Source organism: Heliangelus exortis, chromosome 2 (genome assembly GCF_036169615.1).
Source record: "Heliangelus exortis chromosome 2, bHelExo1.hap1, whole genome shotgun sequence".
Classification (NCBI taxonomy): Eukaryota; Metazoa; Chordata; class Aves; order Apodiformes; family Trochilidae; genus Heliangelus; species Heliangelus exortis.
The window spans coordinates 103,716,173-103,739,602 of NC_092423.1; the positions used below are offsets into that span (position 1 = coordinate 103,716,173).

Below are 23,430 nucleotides of genomic sequence, written 5' to 3' on the forward strand. Positions count from 1 at the left end.
CTCCCTGACTTTTTATTCTTTATAGAGATTATCTGATAGTTCTCAACTAGATCAGGTAGCTGAATGACAATCAGCCCCAGACTAACTGGCACATAAAGGAGAGAATTGTGCTGTGTATTAGAATATAACTTGGCACAAAAACAGCTAAATGCCTCTAAACTAGTAAAATTCATAGTACAAATTGGGATAGAGTTGTTAAAAATTGAAGTATATCTAGGACATCCATTTAATTGAAAAGCACTTTCTAACTAAATGTTGCAAATTTTGACCTAGGTGGGAAGGGACAAAATTCTGTGATCTTCCCCTGTTTTTTCCTGACAGTCCAATCCTTTGTAAGACAGCTTGGTTCTTACCCCTTTCAAAAAGATTTGTCTCCTTCTCTCCCTGGAAGAATGAATGAATGGCGTTGGTATTTTCAGGACTATTATATTGCTGTCTTTTTGCTTGCCCTTGGGTAGGATATTTATTCACTGCTTTTACAAATGTACATCTCTGAATCTTACCCTGCAGTATTTAACTAATGAGCCACAGACAAGTTTATGGACAAAAAATGGTTAGCAACAAATAAGCCATAGTATGCAATTACAGGAGGTTGGTAGGTGTACAAGCAGAATCTCATCCAATAGATAATTTTAAACCATATTTCACTCTGTATGTTTTAAATCTACTTTAAATGGTTTATTGTCTAGGTGGACATTTAATCCAGCTGTGCTCACGAAAGCCAACGTTGTCCGAAGTGGAGATGCTGCCCAAGGTGCAGAAGGAGGTACCTCTCAGTTTCAAGTGGGTGACCTTGTTCAAGTATGTTACGACTTAGAGCGAATCAAGCTTCTTCAGAGAGGTCATGGAGAGTGGGCTGAAGCAATGCTTCCAGTAAGTAGTTGTATGTCTGGATTCATAGAACTGTAAAAGTAGTATAATATTACTAGTTATAGTTGGTAATAGTACCTGGAAGTTGTGAAAGTCAAAGTGAGTATCTTCTAGGAGTATTTCATCAAATGCAGTGTGATACTCGCTCAGATGTAACAATCTCCTTAGCTTGATGAAGTTGTATTGTCTAAAGGTGATTAGTGACTATTACTGTTGTATCATCTAAGGGTGATTAGTGACTATTACTAAACAATGAACTTCATAAAATTTGTAACTTTATTATCAAGCATTTATATTTCTCAATAATAGATTTTTGGAATTATTTGCATTGACCTTTTCTTTAATGCAGACTTTAGGTAAAGTTGGTCGGGTCCAGCAGATCTATTCAGACAGTGACTTAAAGGTAGAGGTTTGTGGGACATCTTGGACATACAATCCAGCAGCTGTCTCGAAGGTGGCATCAGCAGGATCTGCTATAAGTAATGCTTCTGGTGGTAAGTTTGAAGAATAACCAGTAGTATATGTATGGCAGGTATTTTTGTTAATTAAAAATCTGTTAATAAGTACTAGAACATAGTTTGTATGCCAGGTTAAAGCACTCAGACAGTTAAGAGTTTGGCTAATTGATTTTATACTTTTGACAAAGATACAAGAAAAGCTTGCAGTAACTGTGGAGATGTTGGTTGTTGTTATCTTGGTAAGGTGCAAAAAGTCCAGATGAAATTTCGGTAAATAAAATGGCCACAGTGCAGGAATGTCTTTGGAGGTCTGCTCTAAGGACTTCAAAATTTAAATTATTGAAAGGGACATTATATTAGCATAGGGACTAAGGCTTGAAGAAAAGTGTCAATGTAGCAAGCAGACTCTTCAATAGGTGGTGTGGGATAGCAAGCTTAAGTAAGGGATCTGTTGCAAGCAGTTACACAGGATAATATTCTTTCATTAAAATTTCTGTCTTAAAATTTAGTCAGACATCCTTTGACTAATTACAGTGGGATTTTTTGGGTGTAAATAGTTACATTTCTGTTCTATTGAAGCTGTTCTTGTTCATCTAATAACAAAACAAAGACTATCCAGTGTGGTTTGCATTCTGTTGGTTGTTTCACAGATCAATTAAACTAGAATGTTTTTACTCTTTTCTGGTCATAGCTAGTTGTTTTTTTTTCCTTTTCACATATTCACTGTAATGCCAGTAAACCTATGGAGTTTTCTAGAAATTTTCCTAGAGAGGCATAGATACGGTGAGTTTTTTGCAATAAAGGCAAAGTCACAGTTGCCATAAAACAAGCTAGAAGAGCAATATGATTTAGTGTTACCAGAGGGCAGGATGTACCTGAAGTTAAGCTAAAAGACTGAAGTCCTATTATGAGTATATAAATTCATATTGTTACCTTATCTTCACCCTTCTATATTTTGTGGTAGACAAGCTATTTATGGTTCAATCAACTCCGTTTTCAAGTTGTCTGATGTGACAGTTTGAGCTGCCTAAGGAGTATTGGATTGCAGCTCTTACTCAGAACTGAATCATAACTTACAGTTGCCATGGTGGTTCATGTATTAGCATGTATATGCTTTTAGAGACACGACAAATTTAGCTGCCTTTTTTCTGTTCTTGATTGGAATTATAATCTTAATTATCCTATCTTTAATAGAGAGGTTGTCCCAGCTATTGAAGAAACTATTTGAAACCCAAGAATCTGGAGATCTCAATGAGGAATTGGTTAAAGCTGCAGCCAATGGAGATGTTGCTAAAGTGGAAGACTTGCTAAAGAGACCAGATGTAGATGTGAGTGTTCTGGTTTGGTTTTCTGGGCATCTGAAATAGTAAAGGAAGTGAAGCTTTCTTTAGGTACTCCTGCCAGTCACTAGCATGTCTGAGTAGAAGTAGTACATCTGGTTCCAGTCACTCTTCTCCCATTTGTTGTCCTGTGAAATGTGTTGGTGGCTATGTGAATATGGTACTTTACACAATTTTTCATTGAGGAGGTTTTGTATTCTCTTATCTGCCATGATTTAAAATACCTTCCAGCCTCTCTGCCAGAGTTGAAGCAAAAAACCAAAATTAGTGAAGTGTCTTCAAGGGAATAGAAGGAAGGAGGATAGATTTTGTTGTTGTTGGGTTTTTTTGTTGTTGTTTTGTTTTCATTCACAAAGTAGATAATCTGATGTGCTCTTTGTCAGATTCCTTTTACCAGCTTGTCTAATCAATTAGGAGTGAAAAGTCTTAACAGAAAATTAGAATCATATGGCTTTGTTTGGGGAATATGTGTTAAAATCACAACCAAATGTATTTTTTTCACTACAACAGTAATAATTCTTGCAGGCAAGAAGGTAAACTCCATCAGTTCTGAGGAACTTGTAGCTCAGAGTTATACAAAACATGGTATTTTGTTCAGACTGACTCCTGTTGTCATAAATTAGAAAAGGAAGTTAAATACTCTGTAGAGCAGACCACTGGTGTCATTTGGAGACCTGTTCTCAAACTCTAGCCCAAAAATGAAAGTTTTTAATCCAGGTATTGTTAAGGTCTTAGTGTTGAAAATAAATCCTTTTCTTGCTTCTTTCCTTCATTCTAGCTGATGCTGTAGAAATGAAATAGAGACCTAAGAGATTATCTGTATATGCCAGAAAGGCAGTTGTCTAAAAATTTCCTTGACACTTTGATATGCATGCTGTTTAAGTTTCCTAGTACACTTGAGTGTGTACTGCTAAACTGTCACATAGGTGTGTGTATCTTGAAACTTATCTCAAAGTATTTATATGCTTCCAGGTGAATGGACAGTGTGCTGGGCACACAGCTATGCAAGCTGCTAGTCAGAACGGCCATGTTGACATTCTGAAGTTGCTTCTGAAACAGAATGTGGATGTAGAAGCAGAGGTAACCTAAATATTTCAAAGTACTCTGTGCCTCTTAAGTCTTAAACTTTGCTACATACCGAAACAGCAATTCTATGGGAGTAGCTTTCTTTTTAAAAGTCAGAGAGAGTGAAAAAATGTCCACTTTAGTAGCATGCTATCACTGCAGTACATAACAGACACTGTTGCATATTCGACTGCTTTTCATCTGAACTTTGGGATCAAAGCTGCCATGTTAACCAAGTGGTGGATTGATACTTTCTTGTCTGGTGTAAAGAAGGGTTAGAAGAATTAGACAAGAAGTAGAAGATCTCTTCTAAATAACACACCCAGATATCAGCTAGCAGTAGAATTGTTCCTGTTTGCTCAGGCCTCAGAAGTATCATAACACAAGTGTTAAAAATATTCTCAGGGGTTTTTATTTGAATTTTCAAGCCACATTATGTAACTTAAATTTATTTAAATGAGATGGTATTCTTAGCTAATTATATAATTGCATTTGTTGTTATAATATCAATCATATATGATTAAATTATGGATTATTATATATTTCAGGTGTTTTAAAATGTTAGCTGCCTGCAAGTTAGTGATGTTGCAAACACAGAATAGTCATTCCATCATGCAGACAGCAAAAATTTAGTCCATTTACTGCACTGTTGTGGTCTGTGGCATGAAAGTAATGGATAAAAATCCTTGCTTCATGTTTTTTATAGCTAAATTGGTTGTACTTACACTTTCAGTCACTGCTGCAGTGTATAAACATCCTTAGAATATTCAGTATTTTCTGTTGTTGAAATCAAATCCTACAAATACATAGTAATATTCCACTGTGCACAAAAAATTGGTTAGAAACTAGCTTATGGAAGTTGTTATCATTAATATTGAAATCACTTGATTAATAATTTATATAATACAGTTCAGCCATACGGATTTTAAAATAACCTACACTGACAACTGTACGACTTTCATACTTTAATTCTCAGTTGGGATGCAACTCAAACAAACTGAATTTAATCAGAGCTTTAATGCTGTGAATCATCATCATAGAATCCAAACTTCTAATTAACTTCAACATCAATCCAAAATTTCCTTTGAAAAAAAAATTATTAGCTTAGTTTATAGGCACATATAATGAAATGTAGTAAATGTATGAACAAGGCAGTGGGACTTCGAGCAACCTGGTCGAGTGGGAGGTGTCCCTGCCTGTGGCAGGAGGCTGGAACCAGTTGATCTTTAAGATCCCTTCCAAGCCAAAGCATTTTGTTGATTTGAAATCTGTAACACTTTCTGGTTATTGACTGTAATGTGTCTTGGGGGTTGGCTTTTGTCTTGGGGGTTGGCTTTTGTCTAGGGGGTTGTTGGTGTGTTTTGGTTTTTTTTAACAGTGGTTGTTTTGTAATAGAATACCAAATTAATCTGTTCAAGTTTCTGATGAACACATCACACAAAGATTCAGGGTAATAGCTGTATATGGTATAGAACATGGTATGTCACAGAATATGTGTGTTTCTATAGGAACAAACTCTTCATCCTCTATTGCTGTGGTCTCAGCAATTGTTTTACTTAGGTATTGGAATGGCATCACGATTATTTAATTTTTCTTTCCTTTACAGAAATATGCACAATTGTCCAGTTTAAACTAACCTGTTTAAATGCAAAAGGTGGAATATACTGATTCTAATTGTTCTGCTTTAGGACAAAGATGGAGACAGGGCTGTCCATCATGCAGCCTTTGGTGATGAGGGTGCTGTGATAGAGGTTTTACACCGAGGCAGCGCGGATTTGAATGCTCGCAACAAACGTAGGCAGACTCCCCTTCATATTGCTGTCAACAAAGGTCATCTGCAAGTTGTGAAGACCTTACTGGATTTTGGCTGCCATCCTAGTCTCCAGGTAAAGTAAACATTAATATAGATGCACTTCTTAGCTCCTGATTTTTATGATTCTCTGTGTGTAGGTGGTAGAAGAGTAATGGAAAATAAGATGGAAAGTAGTGGACCTCATGAAGTTATCTGTCCCAGCCTCTACCTCAGCATGTGATCAGGTGTAATAAAAATGCTATTAAATCTGTTTGTTTTCTTGACAGCTAGATGGGCACCTGATTTTTTTTTCTAGCTAGTTGATGTTAATTGGTATTTTCACAGACTGTAGGTACCCTAAGTGTTAATTTTTTCTCCAGGTTAATTCTTCCAGTATTGAATCCACACCTGTTTGCTCCTTTTACAAGGCACATTTATGCATTTTTTGGCTGATGATACTGTGTAATGCTGTGTTAAAAGAAAATTATTAAAAGCCAGATTGTCTTTTAAAAATGTTCAGCCTTTTATCTAGAAAGCCCTCTTGCATAGAACTTCAAACTCCTTGTGAAATTACAGAAGCTGTGACATATGAGTCCAGTCTCCTATTGAGGAGGTAGGGTAAAAACTTGCTATTAAACAAGTGGGCATCTACATTCTGCATGAGCTGAATGCAGCTGCATGCAGTGCATTAGTAAAACAAAGCAGAATGGGTAAGTTTGAAAAGATTTGCAACAGAAAGAAAAAGTTTTAATGTCCTGAGTAAATCAAGATATGTAATAATAACACATTTACCTTCTTGTTTTGCCGTGTCAACATCAGTAAATTTTTAAAATTATTTATCCACAGAAAAAAGAGGAGCAAACTTTCTTGAAAGCAGTGAATATAGTGATTGTTTATTTATCTGTTTCCACCTGTCTTTATGGGTACTGTCTTAATCTTGCTGAGATTGAGCTATCAGGCAGCTAATATCCATCCAGACCCTTGGTAGTTTTTGTTTAAACAGTAGATATAATGACTCTGTTAAGCCCAGTAAAAGGTGACTGTGTATCATATAATGATGTATGATATATTTATGGATAGCTGAAAGGGATGTGTGTCAAAATTATACAAGTCTGTTTGGATTGAGAAATTCAGTAGAATGGTGCTATGAAACTCCATCTGGAAAACACAGTTGTTATTGAAAATAGTGAACTCTCAGATCCTTTGTACATGCTGAGGAACTCTGATGGGCAAATGTGAGCTGGCCATTGATTTGGTGGATGTGAGACCTCAGGGGAGTCAGACTGAGGCATGACTGGAATTTAGCTGGCCAGCACTCTAATATTTAAGCCATTTCACTGTATAAACAGAAACATATGTGAGTCTGTAAACAGTAAATATGGTAATTTAAAGCAAATGAAAAATATGTTGTTTAGTTCTGAAAAAAATGGTTCACACTAGTGAAGTGTTTACATATTCTGGCACTTCTTGTTTGGCAATTTTTTATTTTCACTGTAAAGATCTTTATTATAAGATCCGGTTTTGTATTAGTATTGCTATAAAACATTCAATTCCTGTGTTAGCAAGTTTGCAGCTGAGTCAGTGTCAGTGACAAAAGACTTCCTGACTTATATGGTCTTAGAATTTTACTGGAAGCATAAATCTAGAAAGTTTGCCTATAAAGTAGCACATAAGCTTAAATGGTTGTGTTTTCTTACTGTTGGTCTAGGACATTCCTTTTTAGCTCAACCATTTGCGTCCTTGAATAAGTAATGGACAAAGTGTTTCTAGGAATAAAAAGTGTTTTTCCCTTATTTGGGATCTCTGAAAAATAAATCAACAACCTAAAAAGACTTTTTTTTTTTTGCCTGTTCAATTATGTACCAAAATACTGTCATGTATCTTGTGTAATGTAACCTGGTATTAGCCAGAACAAGTTTAAAAGCTTAATATTGCTTATGACATTGGCCTGTGCTTCATGGAAACTGATCTGCTTCAGTTAAAGCAACAGTTGTGCCTAAATTTATTTCTTGGACTGCATTTTATTTGATTTCCTTGTGGTCTTATTTCCTTACACTGTCTTTTTGGTGTTGTCTTTCATATAGTTAATTGCTGGCTCAATCCTAGCCTTCATCATTAAAAATTCCCTGTCTTCCCTCTGCCTGGCTAGTTCCCTCTCTGTTGCATTAGTTTTTCTTGCTGTCCTGTTACTAAGAAGCTGTAATTTAGGCATCAGCTCATTCTGGATGTGAGGCATGGAAAAGTTGATGTCAACACCAATGTCTTTTGTATTACCAAATGCAAGGCATTCTTGAGTTCAGGTAGCACAACAGTCGAAGACTGAAGTCCTGGGTAGGATACCTCACTGAAGGGTTGCAAAACCAGGAACAGTATCAGAAAGTATCTTTTTTTTCAACTCTGAAGTATACCAACACTTAAAAGTCTGAAGAGCTGTTTTGTGTTCATGTAGTCTGTTTTCCTAATGATATTTAAGCATCTTTTTTTCTTTTATGTGTATGCATGTAAATATTGATGTAAGTTGTTCATTTTAGGATTCTGAAGGTGACACTCCACTTCATGATGCAATAAGTAAGAAGCGTGATGACATCCTTGCTGTGTTGTTAGAAGCTGGAGCAGATGTTACCATCACCAACAACAATGGGTTCAATGCTCTTCACCATGCTGCACTACGAGGAAACCCTAGGTAAATTTTTTTTTTAAATACTATTTTGCCAATTGTAAAAGCAAGACAAGTACATGGAAAGGCAGAATTATCATATTCTTTAAAATTATCCTTAAAACTGCATGCAATTATTTCCTACATTTTTATGTTGCTTAGATATGCATCTTGTTAGTACTTGAGAAGACGTTATTTGAACAAAGGTACTAGTCTGCCCAGTTTAATGCCCTATGCAGGTAACTCCCAAGTACCTGGAAAATGTGGTGGCTGTAAAATTTTGCCTATAAATTTTTCAATAAGTAAGTTACTTGCATAGATAGAACTTAATGAAAACTTGCTGCATTGATGGCTGCTTGTAGCAGTGTGGATAAATGGTATTATTCAGAGTTGTCAGTATAGCAAGATTTCACTATGTTAATCAGGTGGTGGAGAATTTGGTGTAGTTTACATGAAATAAAAATGTGTTTACTTGCTTACTAAATTCTGCTACTTCTCACTTGAGTGAAATTGGACAAATAAGGCTGTATATCAGTGTCTGGGAACAAAATCTGGGTTAGTGTCTTAGAACAAAGGTGAGAATTAAAAAATGAACATGAGCATTTATATATGTGTGTGGAATAGAATCACACTTCACCAAGTGAAAGCAGAGGCTTGGAAGTATTACAGGGATGATAAATAAGTTTATTTTTTTACAGTGGCTATAAAAGGGCTATAAGAACATGTCAAGGACCTAGTGAACCAATCTTATTTTTGACATCAGGGGACTATAATTTCAAGTCTCACTTGGTAATTTGTTCACTTAATGAAAATTCTCCATTATTTACATAACAGCATGAGCCAGGAGGACTGTTTCCTAACTTCTGTTACTAAGATGGGGTTTTTTTTGATATTTTTTTGTTCTGTGATGGTTGCCTACGGCTTCTGTGAGATGCCGAGAAAGTGTGTGGAAAAAAACCTCTTTATAGGGATGCTGAGGATTTTTCTGTGGGTGAATGTTTTGGGAGCTGCAGGCTTTTTCTTTGGTGGAGGGATGAAAATTGTAGATCAGTCTGGGTAAGTTTAATGGTTGGCAGAATGTGAGGAATAGTGCAGTTTTTTCCCCCAGAGTCCTTTCCCCTTTACAAAACCTCTTACTGGAAGAAAAGGTAAATATTTCCAGTATTAGTGATTTTTGAACCCCATGCAGGTCCCTCATACATGGGTTTTCACTTGCATCTAAAACAGATGTCTAAAGCTGTTAGATATCTACCTTTTTTGACTGCAGCTTTATCTGAGCACTTCTGAAGCACATAAAAAGAGAGAATTTTGTCTCCAACACAGAAGTAGTATCTTCAGATGATCACAGCATTAGGTGTTTTGCACATCAGCTTAGGAAGAAGTTAATGAAAATAAAATCTTCAAAACTGGTTTATTTTGGGGTTTTAACTTGTTGTTGTTTGACCAAAAATCATTATCATAATTGGATTAATTTAGGAGTTAAGTTTTATTCCTTTCAAGATTTTATTTAAGTTTTTTATTTCGTTGTTGATTCTGTGGGTCTACCACTGCCCTCTTTCTCAATAAAAGCAAAGGTTTTACATTTGCCACTTTGTTTTCCTATACTGATCCAGAACAATTGATACTGCTAATCAGTAACTGCTCTAGCACAAGCTATTTAAATCACTGTTAAAAATAACCCCCCTGAACTTTAGCTTGTAGCTGGTAGGGGTCACAAGAAGCACCTATTATGTTCTGCTTGAAACCTTACTTAAGGACCTGTCTTTCCTAATCTGAGCTTTCCTTATGCCCCTAAAATGCAGTTCTTGTGTTTTCAGTCTATGGTGCCCTGTATGAAATACAGTGCAGTAAATTCCCTTAGGGTCAAGTATATAAACATATAAAGAAATGCTATTTCATAAAAGTTAAACATATATTCAGATATGTATATAAGTATGTATGCATGTGGGTGTATATATCTACATCTATAAAAATAACATACTATGTATGCAAGCCTTGTTGAAGTTCACATCCATCTTTATAGTTACTGATGATAAAATCATTGGATGTGTTAAGTGCATGAACACCACAGTAAAGTGGACCAGATTTCTATAGAATTTTTTTAAATTTATATCAGGTAGGTAGTTGGAAGCAATTTCATTTGCAGTGCAAAATTGCTTGAATTTTGCTAAAAGTAATTTTGTTCCCATTACTAAAAGTAGGGAGATAGATCTTCAAGAAATAAACAAAAAATGAAAGAACAACTAAAAAACAATTAAACAAAAAAACCTGAATAAAACCCACACAAAGTTTGCTGAGCAAAACATTTGGAAGGTTTTGATTTTTCATATGAAAGTTAATCCTTATACATTAAACATATTACCTAAATATTATAAGAAATATAGCAATTTATGTCAAATAGCTCGGATATTTCTCAACACTTAATCTTCCATGGAAGTTTGGCAGTGTTTTCCAGAAATCAAGGTTTAGTGTGTTTTGGACACCATTCTATTATTAGTGGAATGCTTTTCCTTTTACTGGTTAGCTTCTGTTCATACCTTGTGAGTTGGTATAGAAATAGAACTTTCGGTTTTCCTCCTGATGTGTAATGTTGAAATGTATATTGGACATTTCTCAGTTTCTACTGTATGTAGCTTTAAACTGTTCATGGGAGATTGAGCTAAAAATAAATTCGAAATGAAGTGCAGGGAAGTCAAGATTTTTTTTAATACGTAGCTTCTTGTTCTTGATTTTTAACTGAGCCAGTCGTATTATTTTGCATGTATTTTGGACTTCTTTCAAAGTGCTGTGAACCTCAAAGCTTGGCAGACCTTCCCTTCTCGGTGTTAATGAGATTTTTCAGACAAAAAAAGAGAGTACAATTTGAAAATACTGCACAGATTGGTTATTTTTTCCGTGTTATCAACTCGTGGTTATGTTTGATCTATTCGTATACCTGTGACTTCAGATTTTTGAGCTGAAGATGTGACTGTGAAGTGTGGGCGTATTTTATATCCGTTGCCCCAGTTAGTTTCAAATTTGCATTGTATCTTGTGAAGAGAGCTTTATTCACACTGCAGCTAGCATCTTACACAGAGGCTGCTTTTACAGCTGACCCAACTTTGCACATGCATATGACTTAGTTCTTCAGAGTGATAAATTCTGCTGGACTTCAAATCAAATATTTAAAACATGGGAGTAAGACCCAGATTTCATGTATTGCTGGCCAGTAGCAAGGAGTATATAATCTTCACGTTCCTAAACTAGCAAGTAGGAGGTTGTGGTTTAAAATGGAATTGCACTTTTTCCCCATGATTGTTTTACTTAGATCTCTCTGGTTTTAGACTTGCAGATGGTTTTAACTGGTTGGCAGTAGAATTTTTAACCGTTTTTGGCAATATATTTGAGAAGGTGGGGGTTCTTACCTGCACTTGATGTTAATGAGCATCTCAGGGACTTTTGTGCTGTATTGTCATGGAGGTCCTGACAGAGACAAGTTGTGAGGTAATCAGAGAGTTGTACAGTTACATTCTAAGACAGTGAAATAATTTTTTTTGCTTTCATATTTGCAGTCCTGACACTAAATGTAGGCTGTGAAGCTGAGTGCAAAAAAATGCATGCTCCTAAAACCTCTCATTAAAGTATTATGTCAGAAAATGCTTTGAAAAGAAGACTTTTGTTCAAGTTGATTTGGAGAGAGAAAATAATCTCCCTGAGCAGACCTATAATTAGATAGCAGATTAGACTGTTGCTGTTGAGGTCAGTGGCAAATTTATTATCTTTAAATAGTAAATAATACGCCCAGCATGTGCAAGATGGCAATTACAGTTTCCTATCATGTGGAGTTTCTTCCCTTGTGCAATGAAAAAAAAAAAAAAGAGTGGTGATGGGGTCATGGGGTTTAATAATGACACAGAAGAGCGGTGCCCCAGAAAGCAGACTTTACCTCCATTGCTGATATTGTTCATAATTGCTTCCTTTAGATCAGTTGTTTTTTTTGGTCAGTTCTGTTACAATGGGCAGCAGACTTGAGGAAAAATACAACAGACAGTACATCACTGCAAAATATATTTATTTAAATTTTAACCTGTCTTTATAAATGTGAAAAGAGATGAATTTTCACTGAAGATGGACAGAATATTAAACGCCAGCATCTCTTTATTAATACAGTCTTGAAATTAGTTGCATTCTATCTTCAAACTGCTTAGAATAATTGAGCTCAACTGCAGAGAGAACTGTGTAATTACTCTGAGCAGACTTAGTGTCCAGTTTCAAAAACACAAGAAATCCTGCAGTGATCAATGCATAGCTACAGCTGGTTGAAGGGGACCAAATCCATTGAAGAGGTGATTTGGTTCCATTTTACCAGCTTTAGCAAAGCATTGGAGTGAAGGAAGATTATCATTCAGTATTTTTAAGTACATGAAGAGTTCACAAAGAGCGTGTGGCTTTCCTCTGTTTTGTTTTGTTTCACGTCAGTGCAAAATCACATTGCTTCACTAATTTGGGGATGGCAAAATGGAAGACTGTGTACCCGAAAGGCCTGTGTACTGTGCCCTGGTTTGTTCCTTCCTCCAGTATTTCTTAGAGGCTCTTTGGACAAGTCTCAAATTATAGTTACAGTTTTAACCTCTTCATGTCTGCAATAATGGAATTCTAGAGTAGTGCCTGGAAAGTGTAGTGTTACAATTTGTACTCCTGCAGAGCTTCCTTGCCTTTTTATGTTAAACTTCACTTCCAAGAAGGTTTCAGTTCCCCCCCCTTGCCCTCCCCCTTCATTCATTTTCTGGCAGGCAATGCTTTTGCAGCTGCTTTAATGCTGTAATGCTGGTTAGCACGAGTATAAATGTCAAGTGCTTTAAATTCCATTACTGTATCTCTGGTTAGTATTAACTTTTTAGCAATGATTGTATAATATAGCAGGATAGATTTTAATTTTTTTTTAACCCGATTATATATGTAAAAATGCTTAATGCCAAAAAAATACACCTTTTAAAGAGTTATGTGGGGTTGCATCCAGTCTCTTTTAAATTAAGGTCCTAAATACATTTGTGCATGCTCACGTAGCATTTTTGTTTTACGTTGAATTTCTTTTTTAGCTTTAACTGCAGTGGGAAGTAGGGGGCAACCTTAGTTCAAGCCATTGACTAGTAATGAGTATGTCAAGTGTACAGTCTACATCTGTTTGTCACACAGTCTGATGCTGGTGAGAAGATTTATGTAAATATATTCCAAACACTATGTATCCTAATAGAAACATAGCAGGTGTGTCGCTTGGACTTGAGCATTAAAGATGGCTATAAAATTAGTTTCTATTTTTACCAGTTATACAGGAACTGTTCTACAGATACAGCTGCTCAAGTGCACTTTTGGATGGCAATACAGTTTCATGGTACTGGCCATATCGGGACAAAAAACGTCCGTGGAAAAAAAGCTGTGTAGCATTTGATAATGTCAGCATCTGTTATCCCTGTCAGTCACACAGTTGAAATGTTTGAGTTACAACTGTGTCAGCAGATGCCCAAAGTTCAACGTGTGCTCAGTTAAAATTGAACAGCTGATCTAAGTGATGGATGTGACATTTCAGAGTGACTGGATATGTATTCTTAGAGATATGCTAACATGAACTAGCAGGAAGCAATGTCAACGTATAATTTTAACTTTTGTATCACTCCGAACTGTCATTTTGTTTCGGAATAGCTTTGCAATGTTATACTAAGAAGACAAGAAAGAGCACAACACCAGGAATTGTTACTAAAACCCATTCAAACAAAGTTGTTAAAAAGTTGGTCCCATTGTATAGTGAAAGCCAAATGAGTTGGTGGTAGGGACAGGAACTCTTCAGGAAAATAAGTAAATGCTTAGCAGTTAACCCCTCTGTAAAGCTGTTGGTAATACCAAATTGATTCTGTAAGTGCTCAAGTTTCAGCAGCATCATTTCAATTAGAAAAGCTACTAAATTTGATTCGTTTCCCACTGTAAACCAGGTTTTAATTTAGCTGTGAAGATACTGCAGTCTTCATGCCAAAATAATCTGCTTGTAAGAGAAATAGCTTTAAAACAAATATTAGTATTTTACTTGAGAAAATTATTTTCACAAGATAATGTTTCTTCTTCTATATATGTTGTTCTGTATTTTCAGCTAATGAAAATAGCAGGCTATATATAGTATAAGCTATTTGAGAATTACCTGAGTATTTAAGAATAAGATTCTCCATCTAAAAATGGTGCTTTTCCTTTTTTTTTTTTTTTTTGCTCTTAAATCTCCAACATTTTAGTAAGCACAGAGGTCCAATTAAAATCTTTAATCTGAGTCTAATGTTTCTACTTATCATGGACGTGTTATATTTAATAACGGCTTTTACAAAGCTGCTGCTTTGAGTAGAACAGGCTGGATTGATGAGCCTGAAGGTCTTTCCTCCTATTTTTCCTTCTTCCTGAGTTTGATATTGAGTGTCTTTACTTAGGGATACTATGCACTAATATGTTTTAATTAATACAGCTTTCAGAACCTGAAACTGTTGCAAAACTATTTATGCAATTCTTAAAATTTTCTGGATGTGACAAAGTCATATTTACGTAACAAATTTTCTCAAATTTGGATTTTAAATAAACTGAGCTTATTTGAAAGGAGTATTTAAGATAACTTACCTTCTAGGTTATAGCTGTCATTTGTGTTTTCATTTAGGAATCTGTCAATAGCTTTAATCCGCTGACTAGTGGCTGTGGCCTAGAAATCTCTGTATTGTCACTTTCTGTGCATGAACCTGACACTGCACTTTGTATCAAAAAGCTCAGTGAGCATAATAAGTGCTGATTTAGAGAAAATTCTAACTTAAGTCTCGTATATTAAACTGTAGAATTTATCATACTCAATTATTTTGGCCCTCCTTTTCTCTAAATCTCAGCCTTAATTTCTTAGCTTTATCTTAGTTGCAACTTGTAGATTATTCTATGCTAGTTGTACATTTAAATACAGCCAGCTAAGTCTCACAGAAATGGCTGTGATTAATAGAACAATGGCTTGTTTTTAATGAGATGTATTTTGATAATCAGGCTTTTAAGGTTATTTTAGGATGTATTTAACTGAGGAGAACTGGAATGATAAATTTTGCAGCTATGCTGCAGTCTTAAGGGTTCATTTCCAGCCAGTGTTTGGAATTCTTTGTTTACAACTAATATTCTGCTTGTCAGCTGTTAACAATTCTTCCTACCCACTTTTACAGTCACTTGATTTAATGTTTTGTGATTTGTTACTAACAAGTAGGAGTTATTTTGGCAATACCAGCTGACCCTTAGGAAGTTAATTTGTCACATGCATGTCATTCAGACAAGAGGGAAACCTGTTTCTTCCAACAGCTGTTTAGTTTCCTCTTACGGGTTGTTCAGTGCCTTCCAAAAATACATACTTCTTTACATTCCATAGCATTGTATGTTCATATGGGTACATAAAGAAGTATGTACTCTTAGCAGGTACACAGAGAGTTGCTTGTCTACCTGGCAGATGAACCTTAAAAGTATTTTGCTGCTTTCCTTTGCTGTCAATAGTGAAAACTCAGGCCGATGGTTCTTTGGAAGAACAGTGTTATGATTAACTAATGGTAGAAAATAAACTGCTTATTCTAACTGAACTTTGCAATGCAATTTACCTGCACAGCAGCTTACAAACCAGTTCTAGTTCATTGTTCTGGTGTGGCCTGGACATTGGAAGTGCTTTTCCAGATTTTTAGAGCCTCTTGCTCTTTGTTCTGAGGGACCACTCTTGGCCGTAGAGTTGAATCTCTGGTAGTTTTGCAATGTGTTTTCTTGGAATTCGTAGTTGTATTCCAAAGTAAAAACTTCATCTCCCTCCCAGGTCTTCTAGCAGATATCCGTGCTGGCATACAGTTTGCACCTGGTGTCTTAAAGAAAAGTATAGATTTGTCTTATTACGGCAGCTATAACCTTTATAAACTACTTTTCCTAGCATCCCCAGTCCCACTTGCATACTTTTTGCATCAAATCTGCTATTCTGCAAACTCTTTGCAGTTCTATACTTATTTCCACTGTAGTTCAGAGTGATTTAAAAAAAACAAACAAAACAAAGAAAACCCCAAAACCAAAATAACAGCACATGCCACTGGTGATCCTGCTTATCATAAAGATGATGACATTGAACTAAGAAAACAACCTCTCGCTGCTGTGACAGGATTTGGATTGTTAGGCCGAAGGTCACATGTGAAAGCTAATACTTATTCAACGCTTCTGCAAGCAGCTTTTCTCATTTTTGTTTTGTTTTTTTTTTTTTAATTGGCACTCACCTGCTTCTGTCAAAACCTTGTCCGCACTTGAAATACTCGACAACTAAAAATAATTAAAAAAAGCCCTCAGAAAGACAAACCCCAAGTTTAACCCTGTTTTGTCAGACTCTCTGCGCGTTGGTTTGGAGTGGTAATTAAATATTTGATGTACAGTACGGGTTTGACTTCTAAGGGACTGCCAGATACAGCTTATGGTTGCTTAATTTGTATTTTGGGAGTGGATTTGGGTTACAGTAAAGAGTAAGCTTTGTCTTTAGAGCAATTAGAAGGTAAATTTGAAATAAGCTTAACAATTAGTAAATGTAATAGTTGCAAGGAAGGCTGAGAGCAGAGGAAGTACAAATTTCTGCAGCTCATGACAAAAACCTAGTGCAGCTGATAGAGAGCAAATCAGCGTGTAGCAGTAGCTAGCACAGTACTACAAGGAGAAACAGCAATGCAGCATTAGAATCACAGCAGTCACATTCTAGTTTCTAAGTAGGTTGTTTTCATGTTCATCTGAGATAAAGCACCTTGAAAATTTTCCTTAGACCTCTTTGAGAACTCAGCATTGCACTGCCACACTGTTTATTAGATTTTCTTTCCTAAGTTGGTATTTTTTTTAGTTGTGCATAGGAATATAAGAATATATTTCACTGAAATGAACAGTCATGGCATTGCAATTTTTTGAGGTTATGTTCTTTGAAAAGAAATCTGCCTACCAAGCAAGTTGGGTTGGTTTTTTTTGGTTTTTTTTTTTGTTTTTTTTTTTTTTGCTATGAAATTTGGGGTAATGTTGTTCTCTTTCAACCTGCTCTTTACACTACAAATGCTTGGTACTTTAACACACTCAAAATTAAGCTGTTCCCAGAGTAGAGGGATTAATATAACAATAAAAAAAAAAACATTCCGGTAAATAAGCTATACATGCAGAAAGTCATAGGCATCCTTTAAACGTGCAGAATAATGTAGGTCTCCTGATGTTCTATTACCTGTAAGCTTAGTATCATGCAGCATTTGCAGTTGGAAGAGAGGTAATGACCTAGAGACACATCAGCAGCAGCCATCTCATCCTGAGTGCTCTCTCACTCTATTCGCTGAATCAGCTCTTCATTACATGGGAGGGGGAGGCAAGGGGGGGCGAATGTCGGTGCCTACAGTACCTCACCACCTTAAATAGATAAAACTTAAAGAGAAAAAAAAAATAAAAAAAGAAGGCATGAAGACGGGTGCCTAATTGGCACCTGCTGCCTTTCTTGGAATGCTAAAATATGGATGATGTTGTATAGAAATTATACCTTATGCCTGCTGGACTGAGAGTTAAGACTCCGGGGATAGATGCTAGGAAGCCAAGGGAAGGTGAACTTGGCCCACTGTCAGATGAAAAAACAATGACAGGCAAGAAGAAAAATAAAAGCCCGACAACAACAAAAAAAAGCATAACCAAGCCCCCAAAACTTGGAGTCGCTTCCAAAAAAAAAAAAAACAAAAAAACCAAAAAGGCACCAAAAAAAAAAGCGTGATCGTCTCCCCCCTCCCCTGGCAAATATTGGTTTCTTCTAGCTCCTTAGATATTGCACTGCATCTTTTCTTGCTTGAGGTTGTGTTTCCAGGCTTAACTGTAGGCAGGTCTGTGTTGAAGATACTTTCCATCTTCAGAGGTCAAGTCTGCGAGCGAGGTCAGGGCTCCCGCGCACACTACAGAAGACACTGACCGTAATTCCCACTCAGAGGGCACCAGCAAAACTGTTACGGCTTTATAGGCAGCTAAGCATTTGAAACATGCACTCCCAGGCAAACAGGCTCTCTTGTGCCTCTCTCTTCCCTGACCATATTTAGTCAACCATTGCAAAAAATAGTCTCTCAGCTGTCGATTGTCGATCCGGCGGCGGATGGAGCCGCTATCCCGCTCTCTGCCTATTGATTGTGCAGCCTGCACTTCCACCGCCCTCAGCCATTTGTCCCCCAGGTTTTTTTAGCACTGCCAAATAAAGCGCTCGCTCGTGTTTCCAGTTAGGTTTCCCAGGTTTTCACTGAGCTTGCGCTGCTACTAGTAAACCCTGATGAGGTTGGCACTATACTTAGAAACGTTGCGGGGAGGAGGAGGAGGAGGAGGAGGTGGAGGAAGAGGTGGCGGGGGGGGGGGAGGCAGCACCGCTAGTAGCAGGGCGAGGGCTTCACGCAGATAGGGAACAATAAATTCCCTGCGCTGCCACGGCGGGTTGTGTAACCCTGCTTCTTGATCAGTGAGAAGTGACACGAGTAACGACAGCATGCCAGTCATTAACCCCAGCTCTACATCTACTTTGAGCTGAATTTTCAGCTGCAGACCGTGCTGTCGCTTTATAAATGAGAAGTTGGTGCCGATTTGTGGCCCCACATTTCTGTGTTCGAACCAAGTTAGAATTGATTTGGAACACCTTAAATTAGTAAGTTCATATCGTCCCTCACTGTTACGCTTAATAATTCCGTAGTATTTTGTTTATAATGCTTAGCTGTCAAATCGCTTCAAAAAAATAAAGGCACTTGCAAATTAAGTGCCACTGTGCTTTGAAAAAGTTTGGTTGTTTTAGAGGAATAAAAAAAAAAAACAAAACTGAACAGCTCAGACAATCGGACTTTCATTTGTACAAAACCGACCTATAACAAGGCCAGTACCTACACACTCCAAATATGAGAAGGGGATTTGTATTCATATGGAATATGTATATTATGTGTGTACATATGTATATTATGTACAGTATGTACATTCTTTAGAAAACTATAAAGTAACTTAAGCCATTTAAATACAACAGGAATGGGTGAGAGCCCAAATACTTTTAGGAGTTCATTTTCAAAACAGAGTTCTTTATGTTGTTAAGGAGCAAGAAGAGTAAAAAGAGCTGAGAATTTCTCAACGTAAAATTAAATGAATTTATTAAAAGAAAAAAAATATTTAAAGAAAATGTACTCTCAATTACTGTTGATGAAATTAGGAGTTACTCATTTATTAAAAATCAGTGCTGTAGGATAAAGAGTGAATTGTGAAGTCCTGACCAGGCCACTGTCCTGGATTTATACTTTGCTTGCTTCCTCTCCATTGACTTTGTCCTGAGCTTGGTAGCTGCTTACCTTGTAACTTGTGTTACAGTGTAGCTTTCTGATAGAAGCCACATTTTTTCATTTCTTCAATTATAATTGTACACTGAAGACAAAGTTGTTGTGCAAGATCTAGGCTAATGCAGAATAGGTTTTTGTTAATGTCATGTAAATTTCTATGCCTTCAGTTTGTTCATTCAGTTCCTTCAGTTTCATGTATACTGGAATAGATTTTTCAAATTCCTAGAGATACTTGAGAAGCTGAGAGACAAAAAAGAAGGGAACAGCCTGCCTACTTAAACTTGTTCTGAGCCATCAGTCAGATATGAAATACTGAACTAATTTCCAGATACAGCATGCTCGGTAGTACTAAGCTAAGGTATTAATCTATTCTTTGTTCCTTGCTCCTGAGGGATACTTTCTTCTTTGTTTTTCCTGTGTAACTCCCTGTACTTCACAGCAAGTGCAGTGTGAACCAGATGAGGGAACTGATTTGGTTTGAAGTTGTGTGCTGACGTGCACTTAAGATCATATTGTTGCCCAAAATAGCAGTGTCCTGCTCCTGTGTTACTTCTTGCACTATGTTGGTACAACTTTCTTTGGCTTCACAGTGAGCAGGCTCAGAGTGCTGTTCTGTGGAAAAAATAATCCAACAAAAGGGGGTGACTTTTTAGATGCTGTTAGGGCCACATTTTGGTTTCGTGGTTCTGTGTTTTTTTAAGAAAAAGTGGAAGTCAGAGGACAAGAATGGGATTGGTAAAAAGTAGTCTCACTTCTATTGTGTTGTAAAATGCATGTTAGACTAAATAGCCTTAAAAGAAAATTTTGCAGTTGTCTTATGATCTGATCTGTTTCTTCATCTGTTTGAGAACCTAACAGGAAACAGGTGAAAAATTTAGCTGAGCCAGGGGTGGGAGTAAGTGTAGAAGAGGGGTGGTGGTGGTGGTGAGTGTAGATCTACTTCAAACCAGTATTGCTCTAAAGTATCTTGTATTATGAAACTATGTCACACTGAGAGTGTGGAAAGCTAACCTGAGGGAGGAGAATGGCAGGAGAGTGGAGAAACTAGTTGTAGAAAGTGCACTGAATCATCAGAAATCCTAGAGATAGGATTCCTGGTAAGTTTTTGCTGATCTAAGACTGCTTCTGGACGGGGCAGTCTGCCCTCCCTGCAACTCTGCCTTCATGGTTTCCTTATTCCTATCTCTTCTAGCTATCATGAAGTCACAGGCTAAGCTGGATTATCTCATTGATCTGTCTGAAAGCAGACTTGCCAAATCAAGAGTCTGGCAGGTTGCTTCACTCACTAGACAGTCATGTGTCTGTAGAGCCAACATAATGCAGGAATTGAAGCACAGGGAGAAGTGGGAATTGTGTCTTACAGTAGCAATTCCAGTGAAATGTGCATATGCTGACTGTAAAGTAGCTGCTATTTTTTTTATTTTTTTATTTTTTTTTTAATGCTGAAGTATCTGGTCTTTGAAAAAATCACCAACAAACCCCAAAAGGCCATCCCTACCACCATCTAATAGCCCCCCAACCTTCCCTGGTTAACTCATTCTGCAGTCAAATTCCAGCTGATAGCAGAGAATCTTTTCTAGCATTTCTTTGTATCAGAGAATCATAGAATTGGCTGGGTTGGAAGGGACCTCAGAGATCATCAAGTCCAACCCTTGATCCACTGCTGCTCCAATTACCAGACCATGGCACTGAGTGCCACATCCAGTCTCTTTTTAAATATCTTCAGGGATGGAGAATCCACCACTTCCCTGGGCAGCCCATTCCAATGCTTGATCACCCTCTCCATAAAGAAATTCTTTCTAATGTCCAACCTAAACCTCCCCCGGCACAACTTGAGACCGTGCCCTCTTGTCTTGCTGAGAGTTCCCTGGGAAAAGAGACCGACCCCCCCCTGGCTACCCCCTCCTTTCAGGGAGTTGTAGAGAGTGATGAGGTCTCCTCTGAGCCTCCTCTTCTCCAGGCTGAACAGCCCCAGCTCCCTCAGCCTCTCCTCATAGGATCTGTGCTTGAGTCCCTTCACCAGCCTGGCTGCCCTTGTCTTTTAAACAAGGTGAACGGATGCCTTCATAGTGACGAATGCTAAATCTGGGATCTTTTTTGTACCTTGAGGTACTCATTTCAGCTTCCTTACAATTACTTACTTTTATCTTGTAGGTTTTTCAAATAAATCTGTTAACATGTGGCATTCTCAGGCAATGCTGATGAGTGTGTGTTAAATTCTATGAGTACAATAGTGCATAAGCAAAGTATTCTTATATGTAAGTTGGTTAATAATATAGCATATGCTGAAACTTTTGCTCATAACAATGATTTGAGGGTTTTTTTTTTATTTCTGATGTTGGTAACTGGTGAAGCAACTGCTCTATGTGGCTAAAAATGAGTGTATTGCTTGGATCTGTGATGCATTTCATGTAGCAAACAGAAAATAAATGCTGTTGTATTTGTATCTGCTATTATTTATAATATAAATACATCATATGTGTGCTAAGCTGTGATTCCAAACTCTCTAAAAATTTGATTTAAAATAACAACAAAACAAAATCAAACGAAAGACCAAACCCCCCCAAAAGACCAAAACAAACCCCAAACTTGTTGCAAGGTCAAATTAAAGTGCATGCAGCAGCAGCATTTGCTGTTGTTCTTCTACATCTCAGATTAAACACAGTACAGTATTAATTGGATGTTCTTCCTACTAAATTAGTGCTAACTATTAGACCCTGGAGTGTTGTTTTGTGGGGATTAATTACCTGAATTATGATGAGCTTTGTACATGGCTGTACACCCAGCAGCTTGGCCTGGGAAGGCAACAGTTTCCCTGATCTCAGCCCCCTTATGAACACACACACACATGCAAAAGCTTTTTTCACTGGCAGCTATGGATAAGAATTAAAGTTTCCTTATGCCCTTTAAAGCTTTACAGAAAGCTTCCTCAAAACTTTTCTTTTGAAAAATTTTCTTTTCTTGTCCCATCTAAAAAATTTTAAAACTTAAAAAAAAGATCATCCAACTGCAAAAGGCCCAAAATCTTGATCAGCTTCCTGGGAAATACTGCAGACCAACAAATGCCAAAGCTTACCTGTTACGAACTTTTTTTTTTCATTAGTAATGTGTAATAATAATCTTTAAATAGCATAGTGATGACCTAATTTCAGTGTTCCAGTAAGAGCTTTAAGCATCTTCTTATTGTTGCAGCTACTCAGTTAGCCATGCAGTCTCTAAGAGTTAAATACCTTAAAGATAATCGTCAGAAGAGTCCTCCTCTGCTGTCCGGGTTACTGTTAGATTTGCTGATTTCTTGATCTTTTCAGTGCAATCACAGTGAATGTAGTCTGTGGTCTGTTTTAATGTATGAAAAATTAAAGCAGGTTTTTGGCACTACCTATGGTTTGTGGTCCTGAAAATGCAGTTGTGCAGCTTGGTTTCTTGTTTCATACTTTATGTGGAAAATTGAATCAAGAATTATTGTATAATTGGCATACACTGTTTTCACTGACATTATTTTTTATGATAAAGTGCATGCCTGTTCCAGTGAGTATTGTTCTGAATGGTAGCCACTTAGCGGTCAAAATTTTGGCAGCAGCTCTAGAAAATCCTGGAAAATAGAATAGCTGTAGGAAGGAAGGCTGCAGTGTGGCAAAAGAGGATCTTGTGCAGTTAAAGAAACTACCTTTCAGCTAACGAGAAGGAAGATGCAACCTCTGAGATTCATAATTGTAGTGACAGAGTGGTTGGAGAGCAGCCAGGCAGAGAGGGACCTGGGAGTCTGGATTGACAGGAAGCTGAACATGAGCCAGCAGTGTGCCCAGGTAGCCAAGAAGGCCAATGGCATCCTGGCCTGTATCAGGAGCAGCGTGGCCAGCAGGTCCAAGAAAATGATTCTGCCCCTGTACTC

The 23,430-nt window shown here is 37.1% G+C and overlaps 1 protein-coding gene and 1 long non-coding RNA gene across 5 annotated transcripts in view; one reads left to right on the forward strand and one right to left on the reverse strand.

The window, feature by feature from the left end:
* MIB1 (MIB E3 ubiquitin protein ligase 1) overlaps positions 1 to 23,430 on the forward strand; it is a 77,511-nt gene that overhangs the window by 28,058 nt on the left and 26,023 nt on the right. For all 3 annotated transcript variants that reach the window (XM_071737297.1, XM_071737298.1, XM_071737299.1), the window contains exons 7-12: positions 690 to 873; positions 1,220 to 1,364; positions 2,523 to 2,656; positions 3,641 to 3,748; positions 5,422 to 5,619; positions 8,057 to 8,208. In XM_071737297.1, coding sequence (XP_071593398.1) covers positions 690 to 873; positions 1,220 to 1,364; positions 2,523 to 2,656; positions 3,641 to 3,748; positions 5,422 to 5,619; positions 8,057 to 8,208 — 921 coding nt within the window. The remainder of the gene's footprint in view (positions 1 to 689; positions 874 to 1,219; positions 1,365 to 2,522; positions 2,657 to 3,640; positions 3,749 to 5,421; positions 5,620 to 8,056; positions 8,209 to 23,430) is intronic.
* On the reverse strand, positions 3,438 to 18,508 carry LOC139793117 (uncharacterized). 2 transcript variants are annotated; one of them, XR_011724499.1, is made up of 3 exons: positions 17,432 to 18,276; positions 11,586 to 16,061; positions 3,438 to 3,452 (listed from the first exon to the last, which is right to left on the reverse strand). It is a non-coding gene; the product is annotated as an uncharacterized lncRNA (long non-coding RNA). The 2 variants fall into 2 exon arrangements; XR_011724498.1 differs by lacking the exon at positions 3,438 to 3,452 and having other exon boundaries at positions 12,216 to 16,061; positions 17,432 to 18,508.